We start from the raw sequence: 21,682 nt of genomic DNA on the forward strand, positions 1-21,682 counted from the left end.
TGCCATGTCACGTATTTTTGCCATGTCATTACATCTCACATGTCATATAGGTAGATTGCATTAGCATTGCATTTAATAAAAGAAAACCCCAAAAAAAAATTAATTCAAATCATCAAACTAAGGTTTTTTCATGAAAATCGGGTACCGAAAGGGCATTAATTGAAAAGTTAATGTAACCAAGTCCCCGAATCCATTTAATCTCTGGTTCGTATGAAATAAAGTATTTTCTCCCGAATACTTTATTTAGGTTTCTAATCTACCTACTATAAAAGATTAGTGGCGGCTCCAATTTAAAATCTTGGCGTGTAATTGAACCTAAGTTGCGATTCGGTAGGACTTGGGAGAGTCCGAATTAGGTTAGTTAATCTAATTAACCTAATAATCCGTTAACCAAAAAAAAAAAAACTAATTTTTAGGTCGCGACACTCTTTATTAATATTTGCAAATTACCAATGTTTTTTTTTCTAATTTCTGCGAGGCGAACGGTTCTGAATTTAACAATTTTGCCTCGAGCAATTTGCAAATTTTCTCCCGTTCAAGTTCCTTATCGATGTTTGTTTTGTTGAAGTTATTGTTGCTGTCTTACATCAGTTGTGAATCATTCCGTCTTACCCAGCGTTACTACCTTCTCATGTTATGAATCATTCCATTATATACTTTTTTAGCCAGTGTTATTCCTTTTCGAGTATGTGGGCCTACCCTCATTAATCAATTTTCACGTGTCACTCGTAATCGGGTTTGCTTGTGAGAGGGGGTGTTGAAGTTATTATTATTGTCCCATATCAATTGTGAATGGGTCATGTATGCTATTTATATTCATGTGATCTCTCTCCACCTATTAGTTTAAGCTTTTAGATTTGACGTTCTAATATATTTGACTTCTTTTTTACTTTACTAGTATTGTTTGTCAATTTCAATTTGTTTTCTTTACGAATACGAAGTTATATTCATCCTGCGTGACAAACCATTTTGTCTCTCATTAAATTGCTGACTTTCACTTGAGTTGCTTATTAAGTTTTATATCGAGCAACATTTATTGGTCTAATGTACTAACTCGATAAATTTACGACAGACTTTTTTTTTTTTTGGCAATCATCAATCTTAAAATAGAGCGAATCTATCCTAACTTTCTGACGCCTACTAACACTTCTATCCTTCGGACAAATCCTGACCACCCAAAAGAGATCGCTTTAATGTAAATATCTCATCCTTTGGCGCAAATATTGCATAGATTTTAGACTTCGGGGTGCCTAGGCCTCAAGTATCTTTAGTTTATAAATAATCTTTTTAGTGCAATTTGACCATGTCAGAAGTAAGAGAGAAGATGTCCATCGACAATTCGACCGTCAAGAAAGACAACTTTAGGGTCTTCGATTATAATATCCTCTTTGAATTGTTTAGTTTACACCTTCAAGAAATAAACATAGTTGTGCTCTTAATTTGAGAAAATTATTTTAAACCATGTGAAAAATTGTCCAAAAACAATCAAAAATTTACCGTACGAATGTCGATTCAATCGTACACTCTTCAATTTTGCAAATTTAGTCATAAATCTTTACATTGAATTTCAATATAATCTTTCCGCTTAATTTTCATTGAAAATTGTCGTGTCAATAATTTGTGACAAAAATTGACCGGAACCACTACATGGAAATTTCGAGGGAAGGTACAACACTAAATTGACGAAATGAAAAAAGTTTATGGAAGGTTATTTTCCATAAACCCCGAGCAGCATCAAGTTGCCTCTAACATTGGTATTCTCCCTACATAAGTGAAGAGATCAATGCTAATTAAGAAAGAAATCTTATTAGCCGTCTTAACTTGTGCAAATAGAATAGAGTCTATGCTCTTCTTCGATTTTGAAGACCGTCGCACTAACTTCCTTCCGTTTGAAAACCACGTCTTATCTTTCGTGATATATATAACATGAGTGAACGTGCATACCAATCTTTTGGCAAGTTGTTTAGTAATTAATTAATTAAACATATATATGTATGATTATGTCTATGATGATGATGACCCATGCTTTTTGTTCGTTTTGGTCAAATCCCACAGGAACATGCTTAGAAACCCTAATGGCTTGATTAAGAGCTAAGCATTCTTTGATTAGAAATGCGCACTCACTGAGGTTCACGCCAATGACGACCTTCCTCTTCAAGAGTCAAAGCCGGCACGTTTGCTTAGGAACATAACGGTTCTCAAGATATCATTCTCCTTGTTAGGGTTTCGAGGGAAAACAAAGTTATTTCGCTTTTTGGCATTGGAAATCTCGCTTCTTGAAACAACAACGGTAACATGCCTTGCATTCCTAGGATCGAGCGTGTTTGCAGCAAGATTTTCGGGAGCATTGGTCGCCTGTTGAAAGAATTCTCCGCACCTTATTATCGGTGAAAACAAAGGAGATCAAAATGTTGAAAAGGAATAAGCGTGTAGAAAATTTTAAAACTTGTAATGAAAGTGCAATTAAGTTTTAAAATTTATAAAAAATTCAATCAAATTCTAAAATTTGTCAAATCGATGTACCAAACCCTTCCATTAACTCCGTCCAACTCGACAAATGAAAAATGTTAACAAATTTTAAGATTTTATTGCATTAACTTGACGAGTTTTAGGACTCGATTATACCGACTTAATAAGTTTTAGGGTTCGATTGCACTTTTTCAAAGTTTTGATATTCAATTATATTTTCGAGACTTCCGATGCGCTTATCCATTTTTAATAATAGTGCTATATCTTTCTTCTTTTGCTTTCATTCGATTGTGGAGATGATGTTAGATTGCTTTATTTCACACGCGGTTCGCACTCTCATGTGGACCACATGATATCTACCTTCTTTATACCGACTAAACAAAGAGAAGAGATGAGGACGTGCTTTACAGGTAGCGTTCATGTCTTCTGGTGCTAAAGCTTTGCTAATTGCGATTTAATTAAGGCAAAGTCGTTCCTGTCTTCTCCGGCTTCATGCTAAGTGGTGCTGGAGGTCGGGCGAGTACAGAACGATAGGCGTGTGAAAAATGTGTTGATAATACAGTTTTATCGAACCTTTTTCCGACCACAGAAGGATCAAACCATCCGTGAAATGGGCTCCACGCGTGAATTGACTTGATGGCTTGCGTGGGGTCAATGCCCTAATGCAATTTGTCCGAGGAAAAAGTTGCAAAGTCACGTGTCATTTCAACATGATGTGTCCTTGCTCGGCAAATAAAAGTTCGTGTCTTTCCAAAAATAAAAAACAGAAAATAGAAGTTTATGTTCGCAATGTGATTTTTAGCAATAACTTCTTCAACAAAAGCTGAACCCTATGATCTGTTTTTTGTATGGTAGTATATGTTTGCATTCTTGTCTTTTCTGAGTTAAATTCCAGTTGAGGAAGCCCTTTTAGGTGAATTATTATATAAATAAATTGAGATAAATTTGGAAAGAAGAGGTATTACTTTAATTCAATATGCAAAGTCGTCTTTGTATTTTTCATTTGTTCGATGTAGCCATTGAACTATCGACAAGTGTTTAATCTTATCCATAAATAACATGAATATGTACATGCTCTTATTGAACGTTTATTGATAATTTTCTTTTGTCAAAATGTATTAATAGTTTTTAGAGGTAATTTATGACATTTTTTCTAAATAATAATTGGGATCTAAATAAGTCCTTAAGCTGCTTTGCATGAACTTTGGGACGTAAAATATTTGGAGGTATTTTCTTAAGATGAAGGGAAGAAAAAATATTCTCTTAACTTGGATGGGTGATGGTGGGAAAGGTAAAATTTACTTCTGCTTCGAATAGCTATCACCGAATAGGGTTGTATAGTAGCGACCCACAACTAAAGTGAATCGTTGGAATTTCGGCTTCTGTGTTGTCAATGACTACATTGAATGTTTCATCGATGATTTTTTTTGTCAAAACATATTAACATTTTTTAGAGGTAATTTATGACATTTTTTTTCTAAATAATAATTGGGATCTAAATAAGTCCTTAAGCTGCTTTGCCTGAATTTTGGGACGTAAAAAAATTTGGAGGGTATTTTCTTAAGGTAAAGGGAAGAAAAAATGTTCTCTCAACTTGGATGGGTGGCGATGGGGAATGTAGACTTTACTCCGTCTTCGGATGGCTATCACCAAATATGGTTGTATAGTAGTGACTCGCGACTAGAGTGAATCGTCGGAATATCGGTTTCTACGTTGTTGATGACTACATTGAATGTTTACTGATAATTTTTTTTGTCAAAACATATTAATAGTTTTTAGAGGTAATTTATGTCATCTCCCCTAAATAATCGTTGAATGCGTGGACCCCATTCGATGGACAGTTTGTTTAGAGCTGAAAAACTTGGGCTTTTTTTATTGGGCATGCGCCTAATAAATGATAGGAAAAACTATAAAGTATAATGTTATTTCAATGGAAATTGTGAAATTGAGAAAAAATTCAATTATTAAAAAAAAAAAAACGGGGGAGAAAAATCCCCAAATGAACGGTGCCTTGGGCGCGTCTCAGGAACTACAGTGGAATACGTAAATGTGTTCATCGCACAACAAAACAACAACCAGAAGAAGCCAACGAAGGAACAGACGACGACTTCATTCTTCTTCGTCCTCCGCCATTTCGGACTCGTTTTCGACGACTCTCTCCTTCTTCTTCTTCTTCTTCTTCTCTCTCTCTCTCCCCTCCTTCTGCGAACCATCACGGAAACGTTCTTGAGTTATGACGCTTGTATAAGTCTCTGTGTGCATCGGAGGAGTCAGTCGAGGTTGCAAACATCCCGAGTTTGCTCGTTTCGTCTCTCGAGAGCTCGAGTATTCAAATTTGTCAAGCTTTCAACCTTGAGAAAGGTGAGTTTCCGTTTATTAAATGGGAATTTCCATTTGGGTCCTGTTTGATTATTCCCTATGTGCCGATACTGGGCTTATGTCCATCTGGGTCTTCTTCTGATCATTGTTTTACGATAGTCGAGATTAGCAACTTTCGTAAAAATTCAAGCTTTGTGCTTTATTCTTGCTTTGCTTGTAGCAATTCGTGGGATTGGTGATCGTCTCCACAGATAAGAATCTCTTCTTTCATCTGGCTTTTGGTGCTTCTTTTCATGCTGTCTGGATCTTTAAAAGGAAGTGACTTTGTAGATCATAAGCGTCGTTGACCTCATCTTTTCTGAGGCAAATTGTTTCGGAAGCAATTTTTGTCGGATACAAGGAAGCGGTGTTTGCTCTGTTTAAGTTACCTGAAACTCTGGTGAATATACGCTGATAAAGTTCACGCTCTGTTTTTTTTCATCAGAGAAAACTGAGGGCCAAATTTGTAAAACTGATTCTTGGTTGGTTGAAGATACCAAATATTCTTAGTGCCTTTACTCTTTGGTTTCCCAGAAAGATTACGGGAGGAACTTGTATGCTTGATGGGTTTCGGAATCTGAATTGAATCCGCTCGTCCTTCCCTCATCCAAATTATTAGCAAAACCTTTTCTTTTTCGATCTTTGACTTAATTTTCCCCTGTTTTTTTTTTTTTTATGTTTCATGGTAACCTTTCATTCATGGAGGTGTCTAGATGTTTAAGTTTGAATTGGACAAGTAAAAAGCAAGTTTAAATGGAGAATCAAGCCACAACCATATGGAGCAAATTCATATTGCATTTGCTTTCCGATTGGATGCTTAAGACTTTTCTCATACCTTGCTTTGTGTTTAATTGAAGGGTTTGGCTTTCTGTGCATCTCATGCCTGCGTATTAAGATATTGTACTCTTCTTTCTGTCACATTTCTTATTCTCTACTAGAGAAGATAAATTGTCTGTCTCACCGATTTACGGAGCCTTTTTGTGTTAAGTTGTTTTGATTTGAGGAGTAAGCCAAGGTTTTTGAGACGTGAAGTGCACGTCATGATTTTTGTTGGCTCATTGATTTGCCGCTTGTTTATTGAGCAATGGTTCTTTCAAGAGAAAGTTGTTCCTCCCACTCTTTCCTTTAATGTTCTTTTTTCCCCCCTTTTATCTTTTCCGCAATCTTTACTTTGATTATGACGGCCATCAATTTTTGCTGGTTTGTTAATCCCTCACAGGTATAAGTTGTATTCTGCTAGCTGCAGTAAGTAATTTTTGCTTCAATCAAGTTCTAAGTTTGCCTAGATCCCATGAGTAATCTCAAGCTTGGCGTGGAGGTCGTGAGTGCGCATGATCTTGTTCCCAAAGACGGGCAAGACTCTTCCGGTGTTTATGTGGAGCTCCAATTTGAGGGTCAAAAATTTCGCACCACTCTGAAAGAGAAAGATCTCAGTCCAGTCTGGAATGAAAGCTTCTACTTCAACGTCACCAACCCTAGCAACCTCCGCGACCTTACCCTTAATGCCTACGTCTACAGCCTCAATAAAGCCACCGACAAGAAGTCCTTCCTTGGAAAAGTTTCCCTTACTGGGACATCATTCGTGCCATACTCGGATGCTGTCGTCCTCCATTACCCCCTTGAAAAACAAAGAATTTGGTCACGGGTGAAGGGAGAGCTCGGTTTGAAAGTTTTCATAACAGATGATTCTTACATGAGCTCCTCAAATCCAATGCAGACAATGCAATCCACCATGAATGTCGACCCACGTTCAGCTGAACCAATTCCAAACCCCTTCTCCGATGGAAGAGCCGAGTCAAGGCGGACTTTCCGTCACCTTCCAAATCCGGACCGCCGAAAACAAAATGACGACGCTTCTGCTGCAGGCTCCCTGCCAAAACCAAACTTGGGGTCTTACGAGATGAGATCCGGACCACAGCCTCCAAATGTAGTCCACACTTATGGGGGCCCATCGCCAATGCAACCAGGGGAATATTCATTGAAAGAAACAAGCCCCCATCTTGGCGGTGGCCGAATTGTTGGAGGGCGAGTAATACCTGCTGAGAGGCCGAACAATACCTATGATCTTGTTGAAAAGATGCAATACCTCTTTGTTCGAGTCGTGAAAGCCCGTGATCTTCCTACTAAGGACGTAACGGGAAGCCTCGATCCATATGTGGAAGTTAGAGTGGGGAACTATAAAGGAACTACAAAGTATTTTGAAAAGAATAAAAACCCAGAGTGGAATGAGGTGTTTGCATTTGCCAAGGATCAGGTTCAGACATCTGCGCTCGAGGTTGTGGTCAAGGACAAAGATCTTGTAATGGATGACTTCGTGGGTTTGGTTCGCTTGGATCTTTACGATATTCCCACTAGAGTTCCACCTGACAGCCCGTTGGCTCCTGAATGGTATAGGCTTGAAGAGATGAATGGGGAGAAGAGGAAGAAAGGGGAACTGATGCTTGCTGTTTGGTATGGCACACAGGCAGATGAAGCTTTCCCTGATGCTTGGCACTCAGACGCTACTTCTGCAACTGATCCTTCTTCAGCTATTTATGGCCATACTCGTGGCAAGGTCTACCACTCGCCTAAATTGTGGTACGTGCGTGTTGTCGTACTTGAGGCACAAGATCTGCTTGTGTCAGACAAGAGCCGGTTCCCTGATGCATATGTTAGGGTACAGATAGGTAATCAGGTGTTCAAGACAAAACCGGTTCATTCTCGGAATATGAATCCTGTATGGAGGGAGGAAATGCTGTTTGTTGCTGCTGAGCCCTTTGAAGATCATTTGATTCTTTCAGTTGAAGACCGTTTAGCTCCCAATAAGGAGGAAACCATTGGGAAAGTTATTGTACCACTGAGCCAAGTCTACAGGCGTGCCGATGACAAGATTGTGCGTAGCCGCTGGTTCAACCTTGAAAAGTCAACATCGGCTGCTATGGATGTGGATGCAGGAAAGAAGGACAAGTTCTACAGCAGATTGCATCTGCAAGTCTGCCTTGAAGGAGGGTATCATGTGCTTGATGAGTCCACATATTACAGCACTGACCTCAGACCGACTGCAAAGCCACTGTGGAAGAATTCCATAGGGGTCTTGGAACTTGGGATTATCAATGCCGAGGGACTCCACCCGATGAAGACGAAAGACGGTAAGGGTACATCAGACACTTATTGTGTAGCAAAGTACGGCCAAAAGTGGGTGCGAACTAGGACTATAATCGACAGCCTGAGTCCCAAATACAATGAGCAGTACACATGGGAAGTTTATGATCCAGCAACTGTTCTAGTTGTGGGAGTGTTCGACAATAGTCAGATAAATGGAGGCTCAAGCAGTAACAAAGATGTTAAGATTGGGAAGGTTCGGATTCGGCTATCTACTCTCGAGACTGGTCGTGTGTATACACACTCCTATCCGCTTCTGGCACTTCACTCTTCTGGGGTAAAAAAAATGGGTGAGGTACATTTGGCGATAAGATTTTCTTGCACGTCACTCATCAATATGATGTACATATACTCTCGGCCACTTCTACCGAAGATGCACTATGTAAGGCCGTTGACCCCAATGCAGCAGGACTTATTGCGTCACCAAGCGGTCAACTTGGTGGCGGCTCGTCTTAGTCGGGCTGAGCCTCCCCTCAAGAGAGAAGTAGTTGAATACATGTCTGATGCACACTCTCATTTATGGAGCATGAGACGGAGCAAGGCAAACTTTTTTAGGCTGATGTCAGTTTTCTCAGGATTATTTGCTTTCGGGAAATGGTTTGGGGAGGTGTGCAAATGGAAAAGCCCTGTGACAACCATCCTTGCGCATGTTCTCTTTGGGATGCTCGTGCTGTTTCCAGAGTTGATCTTGCCGACTGTTTTCTTGTACATGTTCGTAATAGGTCTTTGGAATTACCGGTATCGGCCTAGATATCCCCCTCATATGAACACTAGAATATCTTATGCGGATGCTGTTCATCCAGATGAGCTCGACGAAGAATTTGACACGTTTCCGACCACTCGCAGCCCGGACACAGTTCGATACCGCTATGATCGTTTGAGGAGTGTCGCAGGAAAGGTTCAGTCGGTTGTAGGTGATCTTGCAAGCCAAGGCGAGCGAATCCAAGCCCTGTTGAGCTGGCGAGACCCACGCGCCACAGTCATCTTCATTCTATTTTGTCTTGTGGCTGCAATCGTGTCGTATGCAACACCTTTTCAGGTTGTGGCTCTTAGTATTGGGGCTTATGTCATGAGGCACCCTAAGTTACGACATAAAGTGCCCTCTGCGCCTACCAATTTCTTCAAGCGACTGCCTGCTCAGACAGACAGTATGTTGTAAATAGATGCTTGATCTTTGACTCTGAGATCTTGTCTTCCGTTGGGACGACTGTTCTGCTCAGTTTTTCCTCCCAAATTATGCAGTACTGTGTAAGTGTTTCTTGTGTTTCTGTGAATTATTGTTCGATTGTTCTAGCTTTGTAATCTTATACTGGCATTGTGTAAGTCAATTATAACTTGTTCATATGGCTTACCCTGAAGTAGCCTTCTGTTCCCTCCGATCTCCTCTACTATGTTCTGTTGATGTAATTTTTAGTCGACAAAATAGCAGAACTTACTTGTATTTATATTCTGGATCCAAGGGCTCGCTCCTGGAAGAAGTTGATTTTTATCTTCTTGACCAAGGAAACGGAAGAGTTGGATTGGTCAATGTATTCCTCTCTTGTCCTTTCATGGTCAATGCATTAAGTATATCAGGACCACAAACCTTACGGAGCACGTAAGGTTTTCCCTCCCAAATAGAAGATCTGTTATAACACTGAAACAAGCTTGTCCTTTCATGGTCAATTTGTTCCTCTCTTCATGTTCTGAGACTGATGGTTTGGTGTGAAGTAGTTACTTTGGTGGTAAGCCTTATATACAAATGAAGCAGTGAATAGCTGTATTTTACAGTGAATTTTGCAGAAACATCGCTATGCCTTTTGCTATAAGCATGGAGCCAGGTAAATGTGATAAGTTAATCGTCAGAGCAAGCTACTGACAAATCAGAGTTCAGAGAATCTTTGATGATTCCACCATGCTCTTACCTTCACCCGTCTCTTGGATTTATTTGATGAAGACGACAGTTGATTCTCCAGTTAGATGTCTTTTACCTAACGCATTTGCCTCGCTCCAAGCTGATAGTAAAAGACAGAACGATGTTTCTGCAAAATTCACTGTAAAATGCAGTTATTCATTGCTTCATCTCTATGTGAAGCTCACCACCAAAGTAACTACTGCACACCAAACCATCAGTCTCAGAACACGAAGAGAGGAATACATTTGATCATGAAAGGACAAGCTTATTTCAGAGGTATCACCAAAAACCAAAAAAAAAAAAGGTGATATGGTGATGGAGAAGAGGTGAATCCTGCTTGAGATTTTCTTCTGATAGAAGACTCATTTCTTTCCCCCTCCACCTTTCACTTCCACTAGATTTCTAAGTCGCTACGAATATAATGAGACGAGCTTTTGATTTTAACCCTTTTTTTTTTTGGGAAATTTTTTAACCCTTTAATCTGTAACTTTGTGAATCACTTCAATTCATCAATCAATATGAATTTTTTGTTGTTGTTGTGGTTGTTGTTGTTGTCGTCGTCTGTGAGACTCCATCGGCACTGCAGTACAATCATAAACTTGACATTTTAATAAATAAATAATTAATTAACCATAGTAAGTGAGTTTGAGAGAAACCAAGACAAGAAAACAAGATTGCAATGGATACAAATGCACGGCATCATCTTCCGGCAAACCGTGGACGTCAATAACCCCAAAAGGGCTGGTGGAAAGGTCGGTAATCATGAGCCGGATCGCGTCCCGTAGTAGAATCACACTCATCCACAACCATGGCATCGACGCTTATTCCGGAAGCGTCGATAGTAATATTCAGCACCTGTGCATTCGGTTGAACCACCCCGTCGACAGCACCGCCACAAGATTATTGTCAGAATGGCATAATGAACGCAATGACCAAATCCTCGACTTCAATTTTCAAAAGAGATGAGAAGAAACTGTGCTTCTTTTCAAGATTCAGCCTTTAGCGTTAAACTTATGCAGGGTTATATACACGTCAATGAGAAAAAGACCAAATGAGCCAGTCCTTGCATCTGTGGGCGGAAATCGTCGAGAAACATCAGTAAGGCAAAGTCATGGTAATGTGACACTGTCATTTCTCAAAAAGATGACAAGAAGGGTCATTTGCAAGAGCACTGAGCTTAAGGCCAGAACTGAAGCTGCAATTTTAGCTGGATATGATTCAACAATTCCATATATAAGAGAACATTAAGAACTTAAACATGAGATGTGTTAAATTATGTCTCGAGTTTTTAAACTATTTATAGAATCGCTTCGAATCTGTTAAGAAATAAATCCGGGAATTTGAATTGGGATTAGATTTTATATGCATGGAGATTTGTTTCTGTTGGAAGAAGATTCACCTCGTGCACTGGACGAGTTCTATCGCAGATGGGCATCTTGAGCGACTGCAAGGGACGTCCACAAGAAAAGGAATGTTAGTCACTATAAGACAAAAAGGGTTTTGCTTATTTTATTATATATTTAAATTCATGGTCAAACTTTGAGAAGAAAGTCTGACTCTCTCCTTTTTTTTTCTGGTCGTACGAAGAAACTTGTGTGCCCCAGCAGTAATTAGAGGAAAGTAAAAAGCAAGGGTTTTGCTTCCATGGTCTTCTTATACCTGCCATATCCGTACAAAAAAAATAAGTCTTCTTTCGCAGAGAGACGAGCTGCACAAGAAAAAAAACAGTGACGGAGCCGCGCACAGTCACCTTCGTGAAAAGGACGAGCGGAAGGAGACGTTCTTCCGATCGCGCGAAGAAGTCTGAAGAGAGAAGACTTGTTCATGAGTTTTCATATATCCAATTGGATTGTTTATTGTAAACACTTTAGGTTTAGGTATAATTTAGGTGCGGGAAACACGAGCGCATTAAGCGATTGTAACTGCGATTCTCGGATTATAGTGGATTGTTCTTTTTGTTGCCCGTGGATGTAGGTACCGATATTCGGACCGAACCACGTAATTTCTGGCGTTCTTTATCGTTCATCATTATTTTTCCGAGTTTTTCGCATTGACTTATTTGTAAGATCCTGATTAGTTTTCGCGCGTTAATATTACAACAGGATGCTTTTCACCAAGCGACTTGATGCAATATTACGTCCTCTTACTTGAGCTCAGCTCTTTGACTTTGGCGGGGTTCGTCGACACATGTTTTATTAATATTTTGTACATTGAATACGTTTGAATCACCTTGTTTTACGGGAGAAGAGTCGAAGATTATTAGAAGCGCTCGGCAGAAGTTCAATGCCTTCACTCAAGAGAACATCAAGAGGGAGCCCAAATCCGAGCATGTTAATATATCTAATTGGACTCACCTTCACTCAAAACTTAAGTTAGTGAGTTATAGATCAACTATGATATATTAACTACTTAACACCACATCAATCTCCAATGTGAAATTTCTCTAACACAACTCACACGTGCATCTCGATAAAGATTATGCGCCTACATTGACATTCTTTTATCTTACCTCATAAAACAAAGTGAAGGGCTAAAACAGCAAAGGAAGATGTAAATACGAGAAACAGCAGAGGAAGATGTAAATATGAGAAACAGCGGAGGAAGCGGAAACCTCTTATTGCTGATTTCATGTCCTAGAAAGTTGGAGATATGCTAAAACAACGAGGAAGTAAACACTCCTGATCTGGAGAGGAAAGATTTGCATTGAAATTGCATTGAAGAAAGTATGACCAGCTTACAACTTATGTGAAGTTTAATATCTCTTCTGAAGATTTCCAATTGAATGGCTGGTGAACTGTTTAAATTGCCGTTGATTTGGAAATCCCATGTAGACGTCATCTATGTACATTCGTGAGAACTGGAAAGTACACATGAATTGATGACAAGAATCTCAAGTCACTTGTTATATTAAAGGCAACTTCAAATAGTTAGTGTAAGAAATTATTGAAAATATATTTTGAATATGATCCCATCAAGAAAAGCCGACCCGAGTAAATGTTTACAATCCAGATAGGTTTTTTGTTTTGATCCCAACAAACAAGAAACCAATAATGTAGGGACCGCATTCCTAGTTTGAATAGGTTACCTAATATGAGTTGGCTAAATGGGATTTCCTAGTGTTGATCCTAATGTTACAAGTATCCATTAGTGAGCACAGGAGCTTTCGAATGTAACAACCAATCGCGCAGTATGTTCATGAATATTATGAAGAAATTACGTTTTGAAGCTAATAATTAATAAATTGCTCATTGTATCGTTTGATTAAAATCCAATCCTGTCTTGCTCTCCTCGTAGAGTAAGTGAGGCCGACCGAGCCACTTAAATCGGATGTTCAATTCATTTTCTCACTTTGTTTATTGTATCATTCAATTGCTCGTTTTCACCACAGTTATGCTCCCATGCTTTCTTCTTTCTTTCTACATAATATTTAGCTCATTCAAAAGTAGCCTGTTTTCTGCTCGTTTAGACATGTTAATTCAAAGAGTTAAGGGCTTCCAAGGCCTCCAAATAGTAATAAAAAGATTGCCCTTTGCCAGTCGAATCTGATGTACTTCCCAAGTTCCCATTCTTATTCCTAGGTTTAGCTGACCAACATTTATAGATACTGTAAATAAAGCTGTAAACAATTAGAAAGGGAAATATCTCATTACAGTTATTACCTTTTCTTCTTCTTTACTTAGGATTATTCAATCATCAGTTTGAGTTTTGAGTAAAACCGAGAACAGGGAAGAACATGATAGGAAAGAAAACGGCTATCCACCAGATGGATGATGGATCATAACGCCTCTGCACTGCATGGCGTGTATCGAGTGCCCTTTCAAATGGCGCTCAGGCATCTGACCAGTAAATGTCAAGCTCACCCACATGGGTTGGCACTCCTAGAGCTTTCCAAACAGCTTTAGAGGCGTCCACAGTGTGGTTGTGACACGGAAGTTGGAAATCATGGTCAGAATCGCAGCCCATGGTGGAGTCCCGCTCATCCACAACCATGGCGTTGACCTCCCTCCCATTGCCGTAGATAGTAATATTCTTCAAGCACCTGCTCCGGTGGTTGAACCACCCGCTCGACAGGTGCCGTCCGAGTGGGACCGGTTGTCGCGCTCGGACGGCGCACCCCCGCACCGGCCTTCTCGAAGCTGTTGACTGTTAGGGTAGCTTACGTTCAACGTGAAACAGGCGGGGAACACTCGGTCGGGTAGAGAACGCCTTGTTTGCAGCATTCGGATTGATTCTCGGGGTTGCATTGTTTCGGAGGCGGCTTTCTCCCCCTTATTCTCCCACTGGGGTTGCAGGATTGAGCTTCGGCACTTGGACAAGTTGAACCAACGAGTAGAATGAGTATAAGAATGAGAAAACTCGAAAGGGCTTGTTTCTTCATCTCCAACAAGTTGTGTTTCCTCTAAACTGAATCGTAGTTGGCAACTGATTCCAGGGAAGGTGATGTTACGTTGATGGACTTTATATAGAGATTGAAGCGCTTAAATTGCTGCCTTTACCTATGTCATGACATAATAACGAGACATATCGTCATTTAAAAAAGCATAAAGTGACAACATACTGTACAAAAAGATTCTCGGTGATTTCACCATGCTCCTTAGTCCTTATTAGATCTCACTTTATAATCAATTGGCCTGCTTAATCTTTGCTGGATTCCCTTGGTTAACTCGTTTTAAAGATTCTCGATTCTCGATTCTTGTTGGAATCTTGGCTCTATTTGTTTTGGAAAAAAAACATTTTCTTGAGAAACATATTTTTCTCATTTTCCCGCATTTGGATTGCTTAGAAAAATTAGCCAACGAAAAATTAGGAACAATCAATGGAGACGTATGCTTGAATTCAGGAAAATAATTTCATCTTTTGGAAATCGAAAATCATTCATTCAAAATATAACTAGATTTCGGCTCTTAGACCACAAATTCTGTGTTTGGGCATGGAAACCCGTAAGCTCGTTCACGAGTCCCCAGCACCCGAGCCCAAGTCCAACGAGGCTGGGCCAGAGGCCTTGTGCCCCGTGCTCGATGCGCTAGCACTCGGCCCAAGGTCCACAAAGGTTGTGCCCGAGACCCCGGCTTCCGGGCTTGGGACATCGATTCTCGGGCTCGGGTCCCCGGTGCCCGTGCTCGGATCCACGTGCCAGAGTGTGGGTCCATTGAAGCCGAGCCCCAACACTCTGATGACCGTGCATGGGTCCATCAAAACCGAAACCCTTGCCCCCGAGCCCGAGTTTATCAATGTTGAGGCCTGGGACTTTGATGCCCCGAGCCCAAGTCCATCGACCGGACCCGGGTTCACCGACGCCAGGCTGGGGCTCGTTGAGGTTGGGCCCGGGTCCATCGAGGCCAAGGCCCAGGACCTTGAACGGGTCCATAAAAACAGTTCCGGGGACCCCAGTGTCCAAGCTCGAAACCCCGGTGCCTATGCCCGGATCTCCCATTCTCGAGCCCGGGTCCATCGAGGCCAAGGCTCGAGATCTCGATGTTCTTGCGCAAGTCACTAGCGCCCAAATAATGTATGTGTATTCAGAAAAATCAAATCCGATTTCCTTTTACGAACGACGAAATATATTTTTGGGTTCTTTTTTATTTCATCAGATTTCAGCCAAATACCGGAAAGTTTTTTCATTTTCCTGAAAAATGATTTTCCGAGAAACATTTTCTCAGTGTAACATTTTCAGTAAAATAAACAAGAGGCAACATTCCGACCAAAAAAAAGAGGCAACATTTTTGGAATGCAAGACCAATCTTGACGTGCATATAAGAGAAGCGAGCTCAATAAAACTGTGGACAACATATGTTTGTCTCAATTCACTTTGTATGGGATTGGCTTTTTTCTAGGGTAATTTTTCTGCTGAGACAATTTGTCTTGGTTCTTCATCAAATGGTTTTGGTATAGCAGATTAAGTGTGAATTCTCTGAATATGAAGTGAAAGACCTTTTTCTCTTTTTGATTCTGAAGCTTACAGCATCAAGGTTATCGTAGACGTAAAGATTCTGCCACCTTTCCTTGCTCGTCTTATCTGTGAAACAACCAAGGCGTCCAACAAAATCTTCCTCAGCATCAATCACGAAGATACGATGCCCGAGCAAGACAAGTCCTGATACTGTGACATTGTTGTCTCCTCAAAACTGGCAACAATAAAATGGATTGTTTGGTTTCTAATATCCCTCCAAAGATCATCTAGACGAAGAACACAGCTGGAAGCAAAAGCCAAAGATGCATCTTCGTCGGATATGGTAAGGTTTCTTCCCTGCACCGATTCATAATCCTGTTGTATGGCTAAAATTGATGAAGTTGCGTCGATTCAAAGTAAAGAACAGTGACACCGACCTGTAAATCCGTAATCTTATGAAGTCGGCGACCTTCACCTATCATTCAGCAAATGGAAGGTCGCCGGAGAAATTTTCTCAAGAGGTACATCATCCGGTGAAACTTGAACATTGTTGCTCTAACATGCAGTGAGAACGAGAATGCATACTGATTTGGAAGGGCCGCGTGTATTTCACCGGATGTGTATTTACAAATCCTTATGAGTTAGTCACGGTGAATATTCGGTGTAATATCTTGGGCTTAACAGACAAATTTACTACTGAAAGCCTAAGCCCATGTACAAACTGGCCACAACTCATCCCACTTTCACTTGTTCTTCATCAAGAGGTGCGCGTGAGCGTAAAAGGGAAAGGAATACGGCGACAAAAACAAGGAAAGAAGAAGAAGCCCGTCCATGAAGAGGGGAAAAGGGGAAAAGAGACGAGAGGGAAAAATTTCGGGCAGTCGAATCAACTATGCGAGTTTTGAGCTGCGAAATCTGATCATGGAGTTTCTAAGCTGTAGATTCATATGAAAATGATAGTTTAGGGCGTCGTGGAACTATAGGATTTGACGAAAGTTGATTTGGAAGTACCGTTTGATTGAAATGAAATTTTGAAGTTTTGCATACGAGTTATGCATAACAGGCAATACTTGTGACGGGCAAAGATGAATTTTTCAATATAAACGAGTTTCTTCGTCAGCATAGGAGTCCATGAATCGACTATTAAGCGTAGTTAGCCAAGTCGTTCGTTAGGGTAGTTTATTATTTGTATTTTGATATCATTTTACTATTAATTGATAGGAATACGAGTGCATTGGGTGGCTCGAATAACATTCGTAGATTAGTTTATCAACATTTCCAGGTAAGTGGTATTATATCTTCTTTGAGTTTATAAACTCATATTTTGAAAACATTATGGATCTCATATATCATGAGTTAAGAAATTTTGACCGCATAAAATTGGATCGAGCATTTAATACCATTTAGTCTATTTGAAATGGCAATCTATCTCTAATTACAGTTTGAGTTGATTGCTTGTAAATGGTTTGTGCAATTTTGTCGTGAAAAAATCACAAAAAGTTCATGATTTATGAAAGGTACTTTAATATATATTGGATTGTGAAAAGTTACATGATGCAGTTAGTAAACTAGAGTTTTGATTTGGTTTTTAGTTTTGATTGTTGGTTATTGGAGATTAAGATTGGCGGATTACACTCATGTCGCTATGGTTAAAGCCCATTGAGGGGGGTAAGTATGTATACAGTTATCATGAATAACCTTTTGGGCCGAACTACCAGCGGAAATTGGTGGAGACCTAGCTAGAGGGAACTTGGTCACCTTTGTCGCAAGCTTTAGGCATGACCATAGTTAGATATTGAGCATTAAATTGGTCAATGAGATAGACCACTAATGTATGATTTGACAGAGATGGATCAATAGAATGGACCATTAATAGTTGAATTGTTACTGATGATTTGATATTGTTGATTGTTTGATATGTAAAAAGTACTATTGAAAAGATATTACCCACTTTTGATAATTTACGTATATATCATATACTGGGTCCGGGATTAATCAGTTATGACATATGTTTATAAAGATTAAAGTGCATGTTCGATCTGCTAATAAGAAATGTATTACTCACTAGTTTGTGGTTGCTCATTCCATTCATCCTACTTGCTTTTCAAATTATTTAGGGCGTGTATGGCAACACTTTTACTCTAGAAATCAATTTCTAATCAGAAGCTGATTTTTTTACTTTTTGATAGAATTAATATATTTTTTTTAACTTCTTCAAGTTGCTCCAAGACTACTTTTGAAGCAAAAAAAATGCTCTAGAAGTAGAAAAATAAAATTGCGTAACCCAACGGATTTCTGCTCCAAAAGTATTGTCCTACACGCCTAGCTAGCCATAAGACAAGAGCATTTGCATAATCAGAATGACATTTTGATAACGAGATTTTATTAGTATAAGTCGTTTATATTTGAAATGAACTTGTTAGTTTAGTTGCCAAATGAAAATGTACATATCTTTTTTAAACTCTGACACTGTATACAGGCTACTATTTTATCAAATATATATTGATGTGTATATTTTCATAATAAGTTGATGATGGTTATATTTGAGAATGCGCCCTTGGAGTGAAAGGGTGATTATGTCATTACCCCTATATTTGTAGAGTTCGATTGTGACATTTGATGTCACATATGTAGAGGATTACTATGCTAGTGGCTGAAGACTTCCAATAAAACAATCCAGAGATGTGTCAATGGACAAGTCAACCTCAAATGGACAGATGGCTGTGTTAGTCAAGGAAGATATTCAAGCCATGAAACGACAAGGATGTTGGAGAACCTTATTGAGTACGCCGTAAGGCCTTCTACTGTGTGATCTTCTTCCATTTATCTAGATTATTCTAGTGACTTTTTTCAAGCTTTCTTGTGGTTACGTAGTACTTAGATTACTACGGCTGGAATATTATTTTTTTTTTATTACTTTTCCTTCTTCTTTTTTCTTTATTCTCTGATTTTTCTTTCTTTACTTTTTTTTTTTTTTTCCTTTTTCTCTTCTTTTCTCTTCTTCCCTTCTACCGTCCGCCGGCCATCGATGAGGTAAGGGCTGCCCTCGGGCCAGGGACACCCGGGCCTGGGTTGGCAAGGGAAAAAAGGGCAAAAAAAGAAGAAGAGAAAAGTAAGATAGAAAAAGAAGAAAAAATAAAAGAGTTCATAAATAAATTGAAAAAATAAAATATTATTAAAAATTATCAATATCAACGCCGATCGTACCACGTAGGATATAGTATTCAATTGGCATAATTAAAAGATGAAAAAGATAGCGTTTATGGCTAGATGAACTCAATTGGCAAAATGTAAAAAAGTTTGTCACTTCATGCTACAATTAAATTGTTTAGAACTGAATTGCCAAAAGTATAGTACGTTTCTAACTTTTGGGACAATTTTCCAACTTTTGGATGCCGGTTTGAATCCGAGGAATATTTTAATTATCTCTTTGACACTTCTATATATGTTCACCGACACTCGATCGTAGATTTCACCGCCGAATTTCCAAAGACAATCATGTATGTATGTAGAACTAAAGAGAAAAACTCAAAGCAGCGATATGGTATGACAGGTTTCACTTATTCTTTTGGTTGAAATCTCAGACTGAGGACATCACAAGCTTCTTCTTTATGTCCTTGTCCAGTGATTTTGCTGACTGCCACTCATGCATCAGACCAGGAAACCTCAAGTTCGCCCCAGTCGTTTCGCGGCACTCCGAGAGCCTCCCAAACGGCTTCCGAGGCATCGACGAGGTTGGTAATCATGGCCGGCATCGCAGCCCTCTGTCGAGTCGCACTCGTCAACAACCATGGCTTTGACACTCCTTCCATTGCCATAGATGGTAATATGCTTCAAGCACCTGCTGCGGTGGTTGAACCACCCTGTTGATAAGGCCACCACCAGGGTGTCGTCCGAGTGTAACTTATTGTCGTACTCGGATGGTGCGCCGCCGTCACCGCCCTTCTCGAAGCTGTTGAGGGTTAAGGTGGCCTTCGTTTGACGCGAAGTCGGTGGCGAACACCTGTAGGTAGTGTAGACTCGGCCTTCTCGGCAACAATCAGAGTCATCTTCAGTGTTGCACTGTCCTGGAGGCGGCTTTCGTCCCCTAATCCTTCCACTTGGCTTGCAAGACTGAGCTTCAACGCTTGGATAAGCCGAAGCAAGGCACAGAATGAGAATGAGAACGAGAACGACAGAGCGTGAACTGACTTGCTTCTTCATCTTTAATGTGTTCGTTCGTATTTCCTCTCCAACGTGCGTGGCAACAACAATGGTTCGGTGCGAATGTGTGTTGCTGGTGGCAGACTACATATACAGATCAGACGGTTAATAGCTGCCTGTCTTGTAATGTGGATATACAGAATTAATTAATCTTGTCTTTTATTACTGTCGGTGTCAGCAACAAACAATACAATTGGCCTGGCAAGAAGTGAATACTAGATGAATTACAGCAACCTGCCGAGTAATGACAGGAGTAAAGGGAACTCCTGGTGATTTCACAGTGCATCAACCATAGTGTTCGGCTTTATTTCATGAACATCTTTGGTGGACGGCCTAATCCCTAAAAAATCTCAACTTTTAGTAGAGTCCCAATTTTATCCCGAAATTTTTTTATCTAAAAAATACTAGTCCAGTCCAAATATGCCCCGAATTTTTATGTGTCTAAAAAAAACTGTAACTTTAGATCCAATTCCAGGTATGTCCCAAACTTTTTATTTTTGTCTAGAAGAAACATCACTAATTTTTACTAAAGTTCCAAATCTGCCTCCATCAGCCCTCAGTCCAAAAAATCGCTGTTAGTCGCATTTAATTTTCATATCCTGGAGCGGTTTCATTTTGGAGGTAATTTTCCATCACATTGTTGATGTGGATTTGTTATCGACGTGGAAATGCCATGTCAAGCTGGGACTGGGCCGCACAAGGGTAGGTTTGAGAGTAGATTGAAAACTAGTAATATTTTTAGACAAAATAAAATTTGGGGCAGATTTGGGACTGGATCTAAAGTTAGTATTTCTTTTTTTTTTTTTAGACAAAAAAAAAGTTCGAGGCAAATTTGAGATTAGACCTAAAATTTAGAGTCTTTTTCGAGAGAAAAAAAGTTTGGGACAGAATAGGGACTAGACCTAGGGCCTGCATGGTAAGGATTATAGTTCTCCGATTCTATTCCTCGAAACAAAAAAAGATGAGAATCATGTTTGGTAACGTAAGTGAATCCGATTCGATCTTGATCCCTGTTCCTAGCAACAATTTTAGAACAAAAAAAAAAGTTGATTCCGGAAGAAAGAACCACTTTTGAGAATCACAAAACAGAATGAAATCCCACATCTTTTACTTTTCCCTGATTTAAAACAAAACATGGTCTCATTTTCAAAAAATAAAAAATAAAAAAAATCGAAAAAAATTGGAAAAGTTCTACAAAATCAGAAGAATTTTAGAAAATCTCTAAAAATAGAAGAACCTTAGATTAGGCTAGTTTGACCATATTTTCATAAATTTGGACATAGATTCCCCAAATTTCATAGATTTTGTTCTTTTTTAGGAACATCATAAATACTTTTGAAATTAAATCCGAACCACATTTCTCTAAGCGCTTCATTAGGATTTTATTATATGATTTATCAATGTCATGATTCCTTAATTGCACACTCAATTTCATTGATTGTGATTTGCCTTGGTTTAGGTACTAAAGACTTAGTCTAATTTTAAAAATTTTGAAAAAAGACAAAAAAAAAACATGCGTGACCACTTAGCATTGGCTTACCTCATAAGTTTAAAAACGAATTGAATTTGCATGAAACACGTTTTTTTAAAAACACTCAACTTCGGTGCCGAAATGACATCGGTGAAAACACCGACGTAACCAAGTCCCAGCACCCTAGATTTCTTTGGTTGTGTATCTCTGGTTACGTAGAATCGAACGATTTCCATCGATTGCTCGATAAGATTTC

At 39.5% G+C, this 21,682-nt stretch overlaps 2 protein-coding genes and 1 pseudogene across 2 annotated transcripts; 1 reads left to right on the top strand and 2 right to left on the bottom strand.

Annotated features, from left to right (window-relative positions):
* Positions 1-4,586: 4,586 nt before the first annotated feature.
* On the top strand, positions 4,587-9,340 carry LOC115748548 (FT-interacting protein 7-like). The gene is made up of 2 exons (XM_030685057.2): positions 4,587-4,830; positions 6,047-9,340. The coding sequence occupies exon 2, from the start codon at positions 6,119-6,121 to the stop codon at positions 9,125-9,127; it is 3,009 nt and encodes a 1,002-aa protein (XP_030540917.1). The 5' UTR covers positions 4,587-4,830; positions 6,047-6,118; the 3' UTR covers positions 9,128-9,340.
* Positions 9,341-13,690: 4,350 nt separating this feature from the next.
* On the bottom strand, positions 13,691-14,253 carry LOC125312476 (annotated as a pseudogene).
* A 5,165-nt stretch (positions 14,254-19,418) lies between these two features.
* On the bottom strand, positions 19,419-19,955 carry LOC115748587 (kiwellin-1-like). The gene has a single exon (XM_048285665.1). It carries the CDS (start codon positions 19,953-19,955, stop codon positions 19,419-19,421), a length of 537 nt encoding a protein of 178 aa, XP_048141622.1.
* Between the last annotated feature and the right edge of the window lie 1,727 nt (positions 19,956-21,682).

The sequence above is a fragment of the Rhodamnia argentea genome, chromosome 9, assembly GCF_020921035.1.
Source record: "Rhodamnia argentea isolate NSW1041297 chromosome 9, ASM2092103v1, whole genome shotgun sequence".
In the NCBI taxonomy this organism is placed as follows: Eukaryota; Viridiplantae; Streptophyta; class Magnoliopsida; order Myrtales; family Myrtaceae; genus Rhodamnia; species Rhodamnia argentea.